We start from the raw sequence: 20,658 nt of genomic DNA, 5'->3' as shown, positions 1-20,658 counted from the left end.
TCAGGAGGAGATCTTCATGCGCCAACCTCCCGGGTATGAAAACGGTAAGCTGAACAACGTGTGCCGGTTGAGGCGCAGTATTTACGGCCTCAAACAGGCAGCTCGTTTTTGGAATACGAAAATCGACGAGGTCCATGGGCATGGGTTTCTACCAATCGATGGCAGATCCGTGTCTTTACATACGCCAGAAGGATGGTAAGTCAATTTTTGTCCTTATCTATGTTGACGATGTGATCGTGATCTGTTTCACGGAAGAGGAGTTTGCTGAAGTGATCGAAGTGATGAAACAAAACTTCACGATCAGCGTCATGAATAACCTACGTTTTTTCCTTGGGATACGTGTTCGGATGGTCGATGGGCGTTACTGTCTTGACCAGCAGGCCTACTTGGAGCGGGTTCTGGAGCGGTTTGGTATGCAGGACGCAAAGCCGTCGAAATACCCGATAGATCCCGGCTTTTTAAAACAAAAGGAGGAGAGTAGTAGGAAACTGGATTCACCGAAAGCGTACCAGAGTCTAATAGGTGCTTTGTTGTACGTCGCCGCGACCACCCGGACCGATGTATCGATCGCCACGTCAATACTTGGAAGACGAGTCACGAAGCCGACCGAAGCGGACTGGGTTGAGGCCAAGAGGGTACTTCGCTACCTTAAGGGTACATTGGACAAGGTACTGTACCTCGGAGGAGACGGACAGAAACTGGAATGTTTTGTGGACGCCGACTGGGCGGGCGACGCTAGTGATCGCAAATCAAACTCGGAGTTTGTCTTCAAGTACGGCGATGGACTCATCGGATGGGGCTGCCACAAGCAGAAATGTGTGGCCTTATCGAGTACCGAAGCCGAATACGTTGCCCTCGCCGAGTGCATGCAGGAGGTGAAGTGGATCCAGAAGCTCATGCTGGACGTTGACGAGCAGTTGGTTTTACCAATTTTGGTTAAGGAGGACAACCATTGCGTTGACCCGTGGAGACCGAGCTGAACGCAAGGCAAAGCACATCGACACAAAATACAACTTCGTCAAGGATATGGTTCGGGACGGCATCGTGCAACTGCAATATGATACATGCAATACATGCAAGCTGATCTGCTAACCAAACCATTGCAAGCCGTGAAACTGCAACAGCTCCGGAAGGCGATTGGCATCAAATCGTTCCGCGTTGAGGAGGAGTGTTGAACCCCCCGGTTCGAGCAACGACTAAACGAAATGCCCATCTGGCAACTCTATTAAAGTCAAACCACACATGTATTGAAACGTAAATAAATTCACTCGTGTCTGTAGCGTATTAGCGTCCACACGCGTTTACTTGTCTCCGAATTCCCTCGATTTTACTTAACCTCAATAGAATAAGGAGGAATGGTCCTCCGGAAATTTAGGGGGTTTGGTGTCAGGCCCTGCAAGCCAGCTTTTAAAAAAACATACCCAACGAATAATCAACAAGAGAGTACGGACCGGAACCATCGGCGAAGACCACTGCTACGAAAAAGTACTAGCGATTGAAAACTCGATTCGTGGAACTGCAAATCTCTCAACTTCATCGGGAGCACACGCATACTCGCCGATGTGCTCAAGGACCGTGGATTCGGCATCGTAGCGCTGCAGGAGGTTTGTTGGAAGGGATCAACGGTGCGAAGGTTTAGAGGTAATCATACCATCTACCAGAGCTGCGGCAACACACACAAGCTGGGAACAGCTTTCATAGTGATGGGTGGTGATATGCGAAGGCGTGTGCTCGGGTTGTGGCCGATCAATGAAAAAATGAGCAGGTTGGTGATCAAAGGCCGGTTCTTCAACTTCAGCATAATCAACGTCCATAGCCCACTAAAGCCCATATGGGGTCCTCCTTAGCCGTGTGGTAAGACGCGCGGCTACAAAGCAAGACCATGCTGAGGGTGGCTGGGTTCGATTCCCGGTGCCGGTCTAGGCAATTTTCGGATTGGAAATTGTCTCGACTTCCCTGGGCATTAAAGTATCATCGTGCTAGCCTCATGATATACGAATGCAAAAATGGTAACCTGGCTTAGAAACCTCGCAGTTAATAACTGTGGAAGTGCTTAATAAACACTAAGCTGCGAGGCGGCTCTGTCCCAGGGTGGGGATGTAATGCCAATAAGAAGAAGAACTTCACTTCGGCAGCACCGATGATGAGGAGTACGCATTCCACGCGCAGCTGAAACGTGAGTACGACAGCTGCCCAAGCCACGACGTCAGAATCATAATAGGAACAAAAGGGGTGCATAGGACCCCAGTTCGTGATAGCAGCACGTACGGACGTGCTTTTTGCTCGCACATTTTTCCAAGGGTTTTTTTCTCGTTCGTTCGCTGTTCCCGAGTAGCACACTTGTCACATATCAGTCACTGCAACTCATATGCGACCAAATCTAGTCACATTGGAGTTGCTGCAACCAAACCGATCTGAGCTGTGCTACTAGGGTTTACGTTTTTGCTTCGTCGCGTTGGCGTTATTTTTTCCCGGATCCGTCATGCGAGTCCAAGTAACCAAAAATTCCTTTAAGAGTACGTTTTTCGCTTAATCAGCTTTACTGAGCTGCTTAAGCAAAAAACGTACTCTTAAGAGAACTTTTGGTTACTTGGGAGACTCGGTGGCCGATAAGGCGCGGGTAACCCCCTCCAAGCAGCTTTTGCAGAGCAACGTATATTCGTCGTTGCCAATCGACGATACTGGCAATCCGCCGAAAAAACGTAAGAAACAGCAATCACAGCTGCCGCAGGTGCAACCTGAGCGGAAGGAGAAGTGGGAAGGGCAATCCACCGGATTTGCGCCGGAAAATTCGCCGCGACGACGTCACGCAGTGCACCAACTGCTTCAACTTCGGGTACGGCACGCATGAAGCCGCGCTGCAACAAGTGTAGCGAACCCCATCCGACCGAACAGTACGAGAGGATGGAGGTGGCTGATCCCAAATGCGCCAACTGCGGCGAGAAACATCGTGCTACAACCAAGGACTGTCCAAAGCGGGCGGCGTTTTTGGAAATCCAAAAGAAGGCCTCAACCAGGACCCTGCCGAAGAAGACTGTTCTAAACGCCTCCAGTTCCTTCCCTTGGATTCCATCGTCAGGATAATGAGCCCCTTCCGGCCGAGGGCGACCCACCGCTCTACACATCGGAGCAGCTAGTTCCGATTTTCACCCAACTGGCAACGCGACTACGCGGGTGCAAAACACGCTTCGACATGATCTTCACCCTGGGTATGATCGTCATTGAAAATGGCTGCTAGGGTAGGTCTGGTCAATTGAAACGCTTGCTCACTTAAGAGCAACATCATTGAGCTGGCTAGTTTTCTCGACGAGAGAGAGATCGACGTGGCCTTCATCACGGAAACGCACCGTAAGCCCGAGGTGAGTGTACATATTCCGGTCTTCCATGTGGTGAGACTCGACCGGTCCAACTCCAGGGGAGGAGGTGTGGCTATCGCACTGAGAAACAACGTCTATTATCGTCTGCTGCCAAGTCTGTAGCTCAAGATCATCGAGGCCGTTGGGGTAAAAGTCACCACTTCAGTCGAAGTAATCACTCTCATGCCCAACTCAAGCCATGGAGATCGATGGTACATCGGCCATTCGGATGGACATTGTCAAGCTTACGCGGCGGGAAGGTCAGTACATCATTGCCGGTGACCTGAACGCTAAGCATCAAGCCTGGGGCAACAGTCGTGGCAATCGAAACGGTGCCATCTGGAGCAACGACATGGAGGAAGGTCACTTCACGATTCTGAGTCCGGATTCCCCCACTCGGCTGAATCGGTCCGCAGTCCACCCAGCGTTAGACCTGTACATAACCAACATGGACGATCACACCTCACAACCGATCGTATACCAGGAGCTCAGCTCGGATCACTATCCAATAGTGGCCGAAATCAGTTCGTCGATCAATTGTCTCCATCTCCCCAGAAAGAACTACCATCGAGTGAACTGGCAGCGGTTCCAGCAGTGCGTTGACACCACCATCGACTACGAGGTGCGTCCGGAGACGCCAGAAAGTATCGACCGCCAGCTGTGCGCCATCGAAGAGGCAATCTCGGTGGCCAGAGAGCAGCATGTTCCAACGGCTCGTCAGGTAAGCAACACCCTAACCATTGACACCCTCACCAAAGATCTCATTCGTCTTCGCAACGTGGTTCGCAGACAGTACCAACGTACTGGGCTGCCTGCACTCAAAACCCGTTGCAATCGCATGACAAAAGCAATCCAGGCCAGAATGGTGGTCCTTAGAAATAGTGATTATTCCAATAAGATCCGCGCTCTCACAGACTGTGCTAAGCCATTCTGGAAGCTGACCAAAATTCTAAAATCCAAGCCTCAACCCATTCCACCTTTGATCCCATTAGACAGCAATGGCTCTGAGGATCGCTTGATAACTCCTGCAGAGAAGGTCGCCGAAATAGGTCGTCACTTTGTCAGCTCGCACAATCTTGGACAAAACATCATCAGTCCACACGAAGCATGAGCATGATGACCGTGCATTTCGTAGTTGCTACTCCGTGATCGACCAAAATAATCGCAATTGCACAATTGATAGAAGCATGGGATTTGCTCTCTAACTTCAATGTGCACAGTCCAAGAGCTCTAGTATTTTGGATGGTCGATAACGGCGAAGATGAACCAAGAGCTCGCCCAGCTCTATGATGAACCCAGCATCCAAAAGGTAGCTAAAGCTGGATAGGTACGATGAGCAAGGCATGTTGCAAGAATGCCGGACAGCAACCCTGCAAAGGTGGTGTTCGGTTCCGATCCGGCAGGTACGAGACGGCGTGGAGCGCAGCGAGCGAGGTGGGCTGACCAGGTGCAAAACGAATTGGCGAGCGTGGGGCGCATTCGAGGATAAAGAGATGCGGCATCGAACCGTGTATATTGGCGTCAAATTGTTCACACAAAGTTAGCCTCACAGGAAACTCACAACTCCGAAAAGAACCTTAGATTTCGGAAAGGATTCCTAAAATTCCATAATTATTAGAAGAATTTTGAGGATTTTGATAGTTTTTCCTCAAAATAATCTACTGAAATGCTTCACGACACATTGCTACATGCCATATTTATTTTAATTTACATCCAATGGAGTTCCTAAACATTATAACGAAAGAATAAAAATAAAAAGCGAATAACTTAAAAACTGTCACTTTGTTTATATAATAGAACAAGGGAAAAAAATGAAAAGCAAGAAAACTAAAGCCCTACGCCTAATATCAAAATGAAGCAATACCCCTTCAAAACAACAGTAAAACAGATCATAGAAATTAAGAAAACAAATTGTTTAGTACTTACTAACGCTTCTTCTAAAAACAACCACAACTACTGCCGCTTTGTCTGTTTCTGCTGCCGCCACCACGACCTCGGCCCCCTCCACCGCCCGGGCCGGCATTCGTCGGCATCTGACGGCCGGTGATGGTGGCCGTGGTGTTCCCAATGATGACCGCCGACGCACTGTGGTGGCTGCTGCGTCTGCTGCCGCCATTACCACCCCCGCCCGCTCCATCATTCCGGGAACGACGTCGCCGGCGGATAAATATCCGCCGCAACGACGCCACCAGCGACGTCAATCAGGATATCACACAGCTGTTCCGCATGTTGCCGATGGCACTGCTGCCGCCTCCGATGCCGATGCCGCTCCGGTGCAGCTTCAGGTGGCCGGTGGGAGTTTTGCACTTGAAGTTTTTCGCGTTGGACGTGGGTGCCGTGTTGTGATGCAGGAACGTGTTCAAACACTGTGACGAGGTGAGGGCGTACGATTTCAGGTAGGACTTCACCGATGGAGGCAGTGGGAGCGTATCGATGGCATAAACGCTCGTCCTCCGGACAATCGTCCGGCAACAGAGTTCCTGCAGCGAGAGAACCTTGTTCGAGCGCCAGATCCGCTCCATTCCGTTCCGGTGCAGTGCCATCCGGGCGAGCTCGCAGAACGACTCTCGGATATTGAAATCACACAATGGGGAAATCTCGAAGCAGGCCATCTTGTTCCGGGAGGCGTACAACTCGGCCTGTTTGGCCGCGACCTGCCGCTTGAAGGCCAAATGTAACCGATTGCCGACCAGCACCTTGGGAACGCCGGGCGCGTGTTCTTCCACTTCCTTCAACCACCGACTCAACCCATCGAAGCTCCATTTGTTTGTGATGTCGTACACCAGGATGATGCCCTGCGCGCCGCGGGAGTACGATCGGATGATTGTGCAAAACCGACCCTGCCCGGAGGTGTCCCAAACCTGTAGCTTAACCCGTTTGCCGTCCAGCAGGATCGTTGTGGTTTTGTATGCGGCTGAATTGGAAAAGAAGAAAAATCAGTGAATTAATGGATTTTGAAAAAAAAAATGATTAAATAGCTCACTGCTTCCACTGCAGAATGGGCTCTCCGATGAGCCATCATCCAATCCAGATAAAATTTCTTGCTTTCCTACATCGCTGTCACCGACCAACAGCACCTTCAGCAGATAATCGTACTCTTTAGCCATGTCGTTTCTGGAATTTGTAAGCCGCTTGGACTGATTGAAGGATGATTAACGGTTCTGGAAAAAAGGCATTCAAATTTATTGTGAATTTGTTTGGGGCCAAAGGCAAGTGTATTACATTTGTTCTGGCCAATGATAGGCCTCTCGTAGCCATAGATGCGGCCAAGCTGCACAGATTTAAGGTGTTTTGCAGCAAAACACAGCTGCTGAAATCTGAAAATAAATATAAGAAATTGATTTATTTATAACGGGTGGCCACTAAAAACGGAATTTCAATACTTCAATTCTTTTCTACGAGAACATTAATGCTTTCAGATAAATATGTATTTCCTTATGTGAATGAATCCTTAGAATATTCAGAAATTTTCACACACTTTCTCTCGAATTGTCCGGTATATCAACGGACTTAAACTTCTCAGGCCCCTACATGGACCAGAATGTCTCTGGACAATCAAAGGACCAAAACCTTCCCGGGTCTTCGAAAACCCAGAATAAATTTGGGCCTACAAAAGGACAAACTCATTCTGGGTCTTCAAAAGACCAGAAATTGACTGGAATTCAAAAAATTCAAAATCGTCTTGGGCCTTGAAAAAAAGACCAGATGTACTTAAGAGACAAATAACCGAAAAGGAGTGGATGGTAAGTCCTTTATGAAAGTTGTAACCCGGAAAAAAACCCTGATTAATCCACCTAGCGGTGATGGTGCCTTTCTCGTGCATTATAAAAATAGTATTTTGGCCATTATTCTTGAGCCCATGGTCCGATCTGGCCAATTTTCAATAGGAAACAATGGGATAGTATTCTGCATCAAATGCAACTAGTTGCGAGTAAATCGGTTAAGGATAACTGTTTGAAAAATGAGTGACATTTTTTTCTGATTTTTTCTATAAAAAAGTGGTGTTTTGGCCATAACTTCCGAGCCCATAGTCTGATCTGACCAATTTTCAATAGGAAACAATGGTAAAGTATCCTGCGTTGAATGCAACCTGTTGCGAGTAAATCGGTTAAGGATAAGTGCCTGAAAAATGATTGACATTTTTTTTACTCATTTTTTCTATAAAAAGGGGTATTTTGGCCATAATTTCCGAGCCCATAGTCCGATCTGACCAATTTTCAATAGGAAACAATGGTAGAGTATGCTGCGTCGAATGCAACTTGCGAGTAAATCGGTTAAGGACAAGTACCTGAAAAATGAGTGCCATTTTTTTTTGGGTGGGTGCGCACAGACACACACACACAGACACACACACACACACACACACACACACACACACACACACACACACACACACACACACACACACACACACACACACACACACAGACATCACCTCAATTCGTCGAACTGAGTTGATTGGTATATAACACTATGGGTCTCCGGGCCTCCTATAAAAAGTTCATTTCTGGAGCGAACATATAGCCTTTACGTATACTTTGTATACGAGAAAGGCTAAAATAAATAAATAAATAAATAAATAAATAAAAATAATATAAGTAATGAAGAATACAATAAAATTCATTCAAATAAACCTGCATCACGCCAAAAGAGCAACTGCAGTCCTTTTCCGAAGAATCATCAAAGACAATGTCGAAGTAGCGCTTATACAAGAACCTTGAACTAATAAGAACAAAGTTCTTGGATTCGCTACGCAGGCATGCAAACTCATTTACGATGAGAAATGTCTTAAACATTGGCGTAACTAACGAAAAATTCTAGGGGGGGGCTAAATTTTTGACGTAGGATTACGTCCTTTGCGAAGATAGGGAGGTATTCTGCATATTCAAATTTGAGACCTTCACGAAAAGTACCGATTTTCGAGATTTTGGTATCAATCGATCGACGAACTCTTTAAGATTTTCCCCAACAATTAAAAACAATGGATTAGAATATGCGCTGGCCGTCGCCGAAAGTAGCAGTACTCAAGAGAAATATCCACGCAATGCTCAGACTATCGTTTCGCTTCTATCAGTGATTAGAAAAGCGCTTTGTGGAAAGAAAATCTGTTCTTCTTAAGCGCATTTTACACCTCCCGTGAACGTGAACGTGAACAAACTGTTTTTCGATAATAACTTCTTGATACATACTCAAATCGTGGGGGAATCATGTTCAAATGAAAGGCAGATGCTGCATTTAGTAGTGAGATGCATAAAAACATGAAAAACATCAATAATATCAGATTTATGAGCATTCCACGGTCATGCCTGTGAAATCATCGTGAAATCGTATCTGCGGTGAACTCATCGCAAGTGTAAACGCGACGGTGAACATGAACGTGGAGCTGTGGTGAATTCAAAAATACAAGGAGAATAGATTGATTTGGATTGGGAGTTCACACCGACCGAGAGTGTTTACTGTTCTCGTTGAATCGGTTTCGGTGGGTTCCTGCTTTGTGTGTCGCTGTCGCTCATTTTAACACTCGTATCGGTTTGGTCGGAAGGAAACTAACTCAGTAGTTTCTCATAAATGAATTGTGTTTCTTTTTTATTATTTGGTAATATTATTTTTTCTTTTTAAATATTTTTTATTTTAATACTTCAATCATTCGTATATTCAATCGAAAAATTTATATTTTCATAGATAGATTACTTCATTCATAAAAAAAATCATTCTTTTTCTTCTTCTTCTACCTCTTCAATGGCTCTATATTACCACTGAATCTTGGCCTGCTTCTTTACTCAATATTTCATTAACATTTCCACAGTTATTATTTGATGTTTCTATTCTGTACCCGTCCATTGCATGGATATGTGTCTTATGTTGCAAGTACAAAGATACGCTATGGCCAGTGAGTCGAGATTGCTGAAAACCCGAAAAAAATCTTTTAGACGGCAAAAAAATCGAGAATACTCCGCCTTTGCTGACTAGGCTAACTAGAAACCATTGTATTTATTCATATTTTTTTATTTTATGATTTATATTTGATTTAATAGTTAATTTATATACAAAAGAAAAACGACTGGAAGATTTGGTTTTTTATTGGTGTTTTATTTTTATTAAATTGTATTAATTTATACGGGTCTCCAGTAAGCTTTGCGAGCAAAGGCGTAGGATTCCCAACACAAATGACGAGTTCGATTCTCGGTCCGGCCTAGAATGTTTGCGGGTTGGAAACATTATCGGCTCCCTACCAGTGTATAGTGTATCCATTTTACTTGCCACACATACATATTTATGCGATTGACAGCTTTCAAATTATTACTCTAGAACATGGTTTCCCAAACTGTGGGTCCCGACCCCCAGGGGGGTCGCGAGCGGATTGTTGGTGGGTCGCGTAGAACAAATATTAATTGCAGCTCGGATACCGAACCTTTTTATCATTTTTTTTTTCAGGAACATAATTTCAAGTTCAAACCGCGATTTATTTTAAATAGTCGTCACCACGCTATTTTAGAAAACATTTATGCCTAAAAGATGTCCCTTCAATGAAGTAAAATAAATACGCTAACATTTTGACAAACATTATCATGTTCGTCATTTTTTGAATTTGTACATGTAAACTAATGTGAATATTTTTCAGAAGGAAGAATCCGAAACAGATGACATTCTGTTTCAATTAATGCTTATAATACTACTTGGTAAAATGCATTTTTTCATAAGTGGGTCGCGAGCAGTGTTGGGAAATGTACATTAAAACACTTTGATTATGCGAATGTTTATCTTTTTTTCAGTCAAATTTCTTACGCCAAACAAGCCGAAACAGTTTGCCAAAAAAAATGTACGCGACATCGTGACATTTATTTTTCCGATGAAGCAAACTGTTTGCTTGCTGCTACGTTAGAGTCGTGCCGGCGCGCGGTCAACATTTGCGTGAGATTTTTTTGTTTCGGCTCGTGCGCAGCGCAAACAGCACAGAATCGAGTTTAATTACCTGTGGCGCAAAGCCTAGAAGGAGTGCTATCCGTAGGTACTGATTTATTAGTTCTTGTCTCTAAATCAAGCAAGTAGTAATGAAATGAATATTTCCCACCAAAAACGGTTATACGTTGTGAAATTATTGTACGAAAACATTAATTGTGGGGAGAGAAAATGGTAAAAGCATGTGCTGACTGTCGTCTGCTTGGCGTGGCTGCTGCTGTGGCTGCCGTGGTTTTGTTTTTATTTTTTTGCATAGAAGAAGGAATGGTAAAAAGAATTGTCAACCATTCCCGTCCCTGGTCGCGAGACATATAGAATTTCGCTAGGTGGGTCACATACCAAAAAGTTTGGGAAGCTCTGTTCTAGAAGGTAAGCCAAGTTCCAGATGGAATGTAGAGTAGGGTGGTTCAAAAAATCGATTACTAATTATTGGAAAGATTAATTGAGATGCGGTTTTCACTGAGTGAAAGCTGTTGAGTATTCCTTTTAGCTATGTAGGTTTTCTTTTAACCTGCGCTTGATGGGGAAACGTAATTAACAGTATAATGAAAAAATAAATTTCCCCATACTAATTTGCTTGACTTGCTAACTTGAAACGGCTTGTGCTAAATCAGTTTTAATCCAAATGAGCTCAAATTTTCAGAGGACACTCAGAACATGGTAAAGAATCAGATGAGCACTGTGGAGCAAAATCGTTTTTTTGAACCACCCTAATGTAGAGCCAATGCACAATGGGAAAATCCGATTTAGGAGGAAATTTTTTTTAACTTTCTTTACGAGCGATTTACAGAAGAAATTAAGGGCTTATTCGAAAGAGAATTTTCCAAGAAAATTCAGTGAGTGCTGTTTCATTGGACGTGGAACACTTCTGTATGTAGATATTGAGCATGTTTTGCCCGAATCACGAGTTTTCATATTTTTTCTATATTTTATCTTTAGGAAATTTCTCTAAAATTGTGTTCATCTCTTCACTGTGGATCCATAGAGGTGCACTAAATATGGTAATAGTTAGAAATTTAAGGGATTTAGGGGTCAAATAGGCATCAAAGTGCATTTTATGTGAATTTTTCATGTATAAAATATCATGTATAATATCAATTATTTCGCAAATGTTTTGTTTTGTGATTTATTGGATAAAACACGATTTTTAAATACTTCTCGATAGAGCCGATGCCGAACATTTCCAAACCATACCCGATCGTGCGATCTATTCAAGAGTTATCATATTATTTGAGAGTCGATGTGACAATAGATAGGATGAGATCGGAAATATGCTTTTCTCATGCCTTTTCGTCCACATTCCTCTATGAAATTATATAGCTCAATAATTGTATTGAATTGTATTGCATTGAAAAAATTGATTCGAGGGGTTTTTGAGGTCAACAAGCTTAGAAGATTATTTTATATTAAAAATAAATTCACAAAAATGCGCTTTGATGATTATTTTACCCCAAAAACACTTTAATTTTCAACTTTTGCCAACAAAATATGTATAGTGCTTTTTGAGGATCCACAATGAAAAGGAAAACACAATTTTAGTACAATATTTTAAAGATAAAAGGAAGAAAAATATGAAAAAAATTGATTTATGGGACATTGGAGTAAAACGAGCTCAATAACTAAATACAGTAGTATCTATGAAAAATCACTCACTGAATTTCTTTGAAAATTTTCTTTTGAATAAGTCCCCTATAATTCAATACATTCAATGAAATATATGATTATTTGTTATTTTCATTATATTATTGGCAAATATCATTTAAATTAATAGTATTTTCAGTTTCGCTGGTAACAAATCGCGTCGATCACTTTTTATGCACCTTTAAAATCGTCGCCAATATCTTTAATTTAAATCTGTGTTAATGCAAAGTCAAATCATTAAAACATGCAAAAAAGTACTCAACTTCTGGAAATAATCTGATTATTGAAATCAAACAATTTTGTTCGTAGTTGATCTGACAGATCTTATGGCCATGTTTGCTGGCGACAATTTGCTTTGCGACGATTTCAAATTGACGCGGCCGGAAAATTCAAATAAAATGCATTTTGACGCTTATTAAACACCAAAATCCCTAAAATTTTCAACTTTTTCCCGCAAAATATATGTAGTGCCCTTCTGTCGATCCACAGTGAAGAGATAAACACAATTTTAGAGCAATGTCCTAAAGATAAAATGACAAAAAATATGTAAACTCGTGATGTATGGGACATTGGGGCAAAACGAGCCGCATAACTACATACATGAGTGTTCCACGTCCTTGATTCCTAAATTCTTTGGAACATTCCTTTTTGAATAAGCCCTTAATCTCTTCTGTAAGTTGTCCGTAAAGAAAGTTATTATTTTTTCCTCTTTTGAAAGGGGTTTATCTAGTGTGCAATGAAGGAAAAAATATATTTTTTTTGTGTATCATCATTATTGTTCATTAATTATAATTTGTTCATTCGCTTATTTATTGAGTCACTGATTTACTAGGTTTCAAAATAAATTTATTGATTTATCATTTTTTGCTGTTGATATATTAGATTTTTGAGTGATTAGTTTATTAATTTCTTACTTTTCCATATAGATAGCAAATTATGAAAATATTAGACAGTTATGCTTGCAGCGGCAGCTTAGTTATTTATTAATTATTAATTGATTAATTTATCATTTTTTTTATTCATCAATTTATTAATTTATTATCTCATTGATTTATAAATTTATAAATTTGTTTATTTATCAATTTGGTAATTTAATAATTTATTAACATACCTTTATAAACTTATTATGAAATATTTTTTATTATTTTACTATTTTATTTTTGATTATTTTATTATATTTATTTTTTTTATTCAATAATTTATAAATTCATTCATTTCTGAATTTATTAATCTAAAAAATTATCCATTTATTAGTTTTTCAAATCAATAATTTTGTAATTTAATCGATTGTTCATTTTTTAATTTATCAACCCATTAATTTTAAGTCATTAATTTATTTATTTATTAATTCTTTTGTTTATTCAAAGTTTATTCAAAGCTATATTAGTTATAAATGCTTGGCATACTTTTTCTTCTTTGCTACTACTGAATCATTTGATATGCTTCCGATATGCTTGTGCATCGTCTCTGTCGTTCACGGTGAACAGATTTTCAGAATGCTTTTGCCATTCGAACGTGAACGAGCTCCGTGGAATTTTTTTACCTGATTTACCAGAGAAAGCTTCTCTCCTCTCTGATATATACACCATATTCGCCATATACCCACCACAGCAATACAGGGAGAATAAAGAATCTAACAAGATGTGTAGATTGCCTCTCTGTCGTTTTCATCCTGCCTGTCTGTCTGCCCTTGTTTTTTTGGTACACACACGCTCGTATGCTCTTTGCGTTATGACAATCCACGAGGTACAGATATTAATAATAATTATCATTCAGAATGTTTGTGATCAGGTATACCTATATGAGTTTATTCAATAAAGTTGTTTATTTGAAACAGTTTATGTGAGTAATTTACATAATTTGGATAATAACTATCAACAAAATCTTAGCACAGCAAAAATTATTGAATACATATTAAGACTTTCAATAGTAAACACAACAATTAAATACGGTACGGATATACGATACGTGATCAAGTGAATTTTATACACGAAAACTTGAGCAAAAATTGTGATTTTTTATTGGCGAACTGGTCAAATATTCAAACATTAATTAACACTATTCGAACAAATGAATAGTAAATTTAAAAAAAATGAGATGAAGAAAAGTATTAAACAAATGTAAGCCAAAAGAGAAAGTCAAAAAATCATATCTAGCAAAAGTAAAAAAAAAAAATAACTCCTCATCAAATTAAACTTGTTACTACATGTCAAAATCAATCCTTCAAATGGGATAGAAGATTAGAAGAAATTACTTCTCTTTTCGTAAATTCGTATTTTCTTAACTATAATTGCATAATTGGACATTATTGTATTAATGTGTGGAACAGAATGAATCATGTGAATTACATGCTTCGTGGGTAGTTTTGCCAGAACTCCTTTGATGCGAACCAGTCGAAAGATAATATTTGGATTCAGGTCAATCGATCACCGGAACTTGTTAATTCAACTTTGAACGGTGCAAAATGTATACATTTGGTAGCACAGTTGAAAATTTCAGAAATCATTAAGTATATGTACCTACTGGCTTTTCATAACAAAATTCCCGAACATTTAAACGAAAAGATGATTAAAATTAAACCACTTGATCAACATCGTTCCGTAGATTACCCACACGAATAGTTCATATACATATATGCGACAATATGTTTCATTTTTATTTTCTTCGTTTACTACTGTACACTTACTTGCTGCCTGCATTCGTGGGCAATAATTCAACACTTCCAACTAGACTCGATTGTCCACGACGATGTTCACTGTGAAATTATCGCTCTTTCTCACCTCTTGTTCATGTTCATGTTCACGGGAGGTGTACAGAGGGCTTTAGACGTCGATTGCGGTCTCGGGATATCAGTGGCGGTGCTAAACGTTTATTCTTAGCGTCTTAGCGCGAAATCATTGAGCGGCCGTCGGACAGCAGCAGCAGTGAATTTTTAACACACGGTTCAATTTAACGTTTGATTGCTGTGAGTGATTCGAAAGACGCATTGTGGATTGAAAATCGACTTTTTTCAGGATCAGCATTTTATGAAAAGAAAGGGTTGATAGCAAACAATGGCGTCGGTACTGAAGGAGGTTTCCGTCAGTATCAGAATCACAAACGCTCGTCGGAGAGCAACGCTGCAGAAACGTTGGCGTCAGTAGCAGTCAAGTGATATTCAAAATTCAGATTTTATTTCTGTTTGAAATTGGAATGAAACATTATTGAAAACAAATCGGTTTTTCTCAGATACACTAGAGGAGGTTGAGCCGAGACGAACATACTTCAAATTGCAATGGATGGATGGCAAATCATCTGACGTTGATGTCAGAGTAGACAAAAGAAATTTTCTTTCACAATTCTGATTTTGCCTGTGATTGGAAAGGCGCATTGTCGGTTCGTCTCAGAACCATCATTTCACAGGAGGTTGAGTGTGAGTGATGAATTTTCTGTCGTCAGATTCCAGAAAAACTTTATGCGATTAGAAAGACATATGAGCTTACCCAACAAGCATTGGAGGCTGATAAAGAGCTTATTTCGCCATAATTTGGCTTGTTCAGCTAAAAAACTAGCTTCAACTTGAATTGTTTGTTGGGTAGTAAGACGCCTGTGGAGTTTTATCCATCCGAAGGAACTCCTATTTCTTTCTCATTTAAATTTTTGTTACCTCTTCTTGAAAACTCAAGATTTTGCCTTTCTGGAATCTTTTAAATGATTTTCTGAGAAAAATCCACCTAATTACCATTCAAAGCTACAGAAAGAAATTCTTTCAAAATATCTGGATCGATACAGACATATGATACGTAGTACAAAGCTCTCACTATTCCGGAAGGATTCTTTTGATAATTCTTCCAGAAAGGTCATGTATCTTTAAGAACTATGAACACGCTAGGTTTAATTTAATATACTCGCAAAACTGTGTTAAACTTCAAAATATTTAAAGAATAAATACTTGCTGAGAAAGGCAATTTTAAATCAGGATTTTTAAGAAATATGCCAATAAGCAAAGCATCCTGTGTTCCTTAAACTATTTTGTCCAACATTTTATGCTGTGTCGATATTAGGACCATACAGACAGTTCAGTATGCCACTAGAACTTTCATTATCCAATCTAAATTTTAGAAATTGTATTTGTTTTCTTAGTCTGTTGCTTCTATAATGCATTCAATCAGCATTACATCAGCATGGAACCTATGTTCCTACTCCAATTTCCTACAGTAATGACATCTAGCGCTGAAGAATCAAGAGAGCGTACTATTTTTCGTGTTTAACATTCATGTCTTAAGATATAACAATATTGTTCGAAGTTCGAAAATTTATTAAAATAGATTCAATGTTTCGTATAGAGGGAGATGTGAATGAAGAAAAGGCATTCCTGGAAGTTACGCCTATAAATGATCAGAGAGCTAGATAAGTACAATATTCATGCAAGGTGGCAAAAATTCTAGGGGGGGCTAAATTAGTTCTAGGTGGGGCTATAGCCCCCTCTAGCCCCCTGTAGTTACGCCAATGGTCTTAAACCTCGTACAGCTATCGCAATAAAAGGAGGGATTAAATTCGTTCCAATAACACAATTCATTACTAAGGACTTGGTTGCAATTCAGATGGAGATTCCGACCACTCGGGGAAAAACAGAAGCTTATATCGCCTCAGCCTACTTCCCTGGGGACGTGGACACTGTACCTCCTCAAGAATTGACAGAGTTTATCTCGTTCTGTAAAATACATAATAAACACTTTATTGTTGATTGTGATGCAAATTCCCACCATACAATCTGGGGAAGCACCGACATTAATAAAATAGGTGAAGACTTTTTTGAGTACATATCTTCGAATAATATCGATTTATGTAATAAAGAGGATCAACCTACATTTGTAACGAGAGTTAGACAGGAAGTATTGGACTTAACAATCTGTAGTCCAATGCTTTCAACAAAAATAGAAAACTGGCATGTATCGGAGAAATAATCAAAGTGAGCTACAGAAATCCTAGGAATACCAACTGGGAAAGATATAATGAAAAGTTACAATCTGAAAACATAAATTTGAGCGATCCGATTGAATCCGTAAGACAACTTGGCAATATTGCAGAAAATATTACTGAAAATATTAGAAATGCTTATATGAGTAGCTGTCCAATCAAGAAAGAATTCTCAACTAGAGATGTTCCTTGGTGGAACAGAACCTTGAATAAGCTAAGGAAAAAATATCGACGGCTTTTCAACAGAGCAAAAACTTCTGGTGAATGGGACCAGTACAAGGAAGCTCTTTCAATGTACAACAAAGAAGTAAGAAAATCAAAAAGATAATGGAGATTTTTATTGTGAAAACATGGAAAAAAAACTCCAGATGTAGCAAAACTACAGAAAGTAAGGTACCCCGGGGCAAGTGGGACCTAAAAAACGCTAGTTCAGCAAAATTGTTAACGCATATTCATAAAACACGATATTTCAGAACATTAACCACGCATACATCATTATATGCTTCCGTTGTTAAAGTGTAGACGTGTTGTAAGCCATTTATTCAATTACAAAAAATATTGGTAGTGAAAGAAATAAATTCACCTGTAGGACCCACTTACCCCTTCAAACGGGGCAAGTGGGACCTATTCTGTTTTATACTGTCGAATTAAACTAATTAAAGGAATCTACAATGTTCATGTTACTTTTGAGTCGTAGTATTTTCAGATCATGGATGGAGGTTTGTTGCTTGTCGGATTTTTGTTTTTGCTACAAGGAAGGGATTATAATTTTAGCAAATATGAACACCAGACAACAGCCGATTTACTGTTTAATTGGCTCTTGTTTTGCTCTTCACTGGGTTACTTTTGTACCAAATGTTTTAGATGGAAAGGATAAGCAATTCTTTATTCAATATTCGAGTGAATGTTTCTGTGTTTAAAGCACAGATTATTACATAAATCAGTACTTCAAAAGAAACGTTTTTATTCAGGCTATGCGCACTGCTATAAATTTGAACGAAATTGCCAATTTATGTGTTGAGCACTTTATTTATCTGAAAATCTGTAAATTTGATGCGCAATTTGAAAATAACAAAACACAAGACAAATTTTGTTGACCTATCGTAGAACAAATAGATTATTTGCACTGTAAATGGAAAAATATCGCATTGTTATAACTATTGCGGGAGATATTTTTTAGAATGAATTTTGTATTATTGTTAATCAACTGTACAATACTATTTAACAGCGAAACCAACAATAAGCAAACTACATCTGATTCAGATCCATATGATATATGAGTGTCGAAGTTATTTTTCACTAGACAACGATTTAAAAACAATTAAAAAGGCTCTATTGAAATTGTTGTTCAAATATGTCCCACTTGCCCCATGTATGTTAAAACTAAAGGGTAAGTGAAAATTGCAAATTTTGGCTTAAATTAAAACTTATAAATCATTTTCGATGTCACACAATTATTTGATTGCTCAAATTATTCACCTTCCACATCAATGATGGAAATCCATTGAATTAAAATATAAGTAATAGATTTTCCCGGTAGTCTAAAGTCATGATCAAGCAATAGCATTAGCATGGTGCCTCAAATGGTTTTGATTCCAAATATTTTTGTTTGGGCTGTATTCGTTGATAGTCCTGCTTCATCTTTCTAGAAGATTGTTACAAAAAAAAACGTTTATCGATTGATCAGCAGCCATAGTGCCCACTGAATCTATGACAAAAGGTCGAAAGACAAAAGGTCGAAAGGACAAAAGGTCGAAAGACAAAAGGTCGAAAAGACAAAAGGTCGAAAGGACAAAAGGTCGAAAAGACAAAACGTCGAAAGGGACAAAAGGTCGAAAGGACAAAAGGTCGAAAGACACAAAAGGTCGAAAAGGACAAAAGGTCGAAAAGGACAAAAGATCGAAAGGGACAAAATGTCGATCAAGAACAAGTTGATAACAAAATGGGTGTATTCCGAAAAAAATTATGAAATGCATTTAACTTCAAGTAGAAATAACCAGGGGTGCGAATTCTCAAACTCAGTGACTGAAATTTGTAGGATATTGATACCATTGCCTCTTCACACTCACTTCCTAGAAGTGAAAACTGAAAATGGTTAGCAGCAACAATCAATGATAAAGTAAACAAAAGACCTTTTTTCTCATTGCACACGCGGCTCGCAGTGACAGTCCATTCAGTTCACTCGCTGCTGCGTGAATGGGACGGCCCTATATAAATGCATGGGTGAATACTATCACTTGAAAGACAAAGACAGGAAATTTGTGCCGAATGATCATCAACTTCAGCCCGCTGTTGGCAAACCGAGTTGGCTAAGCTACTCCTGCTTTGTCTTTCTGACTGAAAGGCACCGTCATAGGCACAGGCGTCAAAGAGCAGCAGAGAAAAATACAAAACAAAAGAATCACATTCAGCAGGCTTTGTTGATAGATTGCACCACTGGAAATAACACACTCATCACATCATGCAAAGTTGAAGAATAAGCAATTTTCAAAGAAGGAGTAATTACTATGAAACAATATTATGAATATCTACATAGTTCTGTTAGAGATAAAAAGATTAAGGAATGATAAAATAAAAAGAAAGGACTAAAACTTGTATTGCGTGAGACAGAGTTGTCCTATACAGTTGGCAAAAAATTTGCTCTTTTATTTTGAACTATTTTATAATTAAATAAAATTCATTCAATGAGTGCAAATTATAGATGAAAATCTAGGTTTTCTGAATGTCGCTTCGATCTGTCAAAAGGCGCACGCATTGAAAATACACCGGCGTGTAATATACGCCGGTGTATTTGATGTGCGGCGTGCACCATTATGACAGATCGAAGTGACATTTAGAAAACTCAACATCCAACTATTAGTTGTACTCACTGAATGAATTTTATTTATTTGTTAAAAATTGTGAAAAATAAAAGAGCAGAGTTTTTGTTAACTGTGTAAAGCAACTCTGGTGCTAGATTGACTCTCTCCGTTTCAGTTCCTTGTCCATTTCGACCTTTTGATCTTATTGATCTTTAGTTTCTTTCGACCTTTTGTCCTGTTCGACGTTCTGTCCGTTTCGACGTTTTGTCCCGTTCGACGTTTTGTCTTTTCGACCTTTTGTCCCTTTCGACCTTTTGTCCTTTTCGACCATTTGTCCCTTCGACCTTTTGTCTTTCGACGTTTTGTCTTTCGACCTTTTGTCCTTTCGACCTTTTGTCTTTCGACCTTTTGTCCCTAACCCGTGCCCACTTACCCCGTATTTTCACTTGCCCCGGAGTACCTTACTTTCAAAAGATCATTCTAATGGTCTGGGAAACGTTAAGAAAGCAAACGGTAAGTTTACTGTTAACTCAGGAGAAACTCTTGAAATTATGATGGAAACTCATTTCCCTGGTTCAAATTTAATTCAAAGTGAAGATAGAATAAGTGAAGAAACTGATGAAAACTTTTGTCCAAATGGGACTATGAGTAACAATTCAGCTTTACTTAACACTATCTTCACACGGTCTAAAGTTGAGTGGGCAATGAACTCCTTCGACCCCTTCAAATCTCCAGGGAGGGGTGGTATTTTTCCTGCACTTCTTCAGAAGGGCGGAGAAGTACTACTTGATTCTCTCACCAATGTATTTAAAGCTAGTCTAGCACTTGGCCATATACCAAAAAATATGGTCCCAAGTTCGAGTTGTCTTTATTCCAAAAGCAGGAAAAAGAGACAAAACAAATGCAAAATCATACAGGCCAATAAGCCTTACATCGGTATG

At 39.7% G+C, this 20,658-nt stretch overlaps 2 protein-coding genes across 2 annotated transcripts in view; one reads left to right on the top strand and one right to left on the bottom strand.

Moving 5' to 3' along the window:
• The first annotated feature begins 134 nt into the window (after positions 1-134).
• Positions 135-980, top strand: LOC134207551 (uncharacterized). Its single transcript, XM_062683256.1, has one exon. The coding sequence runs from the start codon at positions 135-137 to the stop codon at positions 978-980; it is 846 nt and encodes a 281-aa protein (XP_062539240.1).
• Positions 981-5,128: 4,148 nt separating this feature from the next.
• The window catches only part of LOC134207890 (ras-related protein Rab-40C), a 29,174-nt gene continuing 13,644 nt past the window's right edge, over positions 5,129-20,658 (bottom strand). The window contains exons 2-4 of the mRNA XM_062683909.1: positions 6,579-6,673; positions 6,340-6,517; positions 5,129-6,270 (exon numbers count right to left, since the gene is read on the bottom strand). Coding sequence (XP_062539893.1) covers positions 5,558-6,270; positions 6,340-6,463 — 837 coding nt within the window. The 5' untranslated portion in view covers positions 6,464-6,517; positions 6,579-6,673 and the 3' untranslated portion in view covers positions 5,129-5,557. The remainder of the gene's footprint in view (positions 6,271-6,339; positions 6,518-6,578; positions 6,674-20,658) is intronic.

Source organism: Armigeres subalbatus, chromosome 1, assembly GCF_024139115.2.
Source record: "Armigeres subalbatus isolate Guangzhou_Male chromosome 1, GZ_Asu_2, whole genome shotgun sequence".
NCBI lineage: Eukaryota > Metazoa > Arthropoda > Insecta > Diptera > Culicidae > Armigeres > Armigeres subalbatus.
Note: the sequence above shows the minus strand (reverse complement) of the source record. Positions and strands in the feature narration are given on the sequence as shown.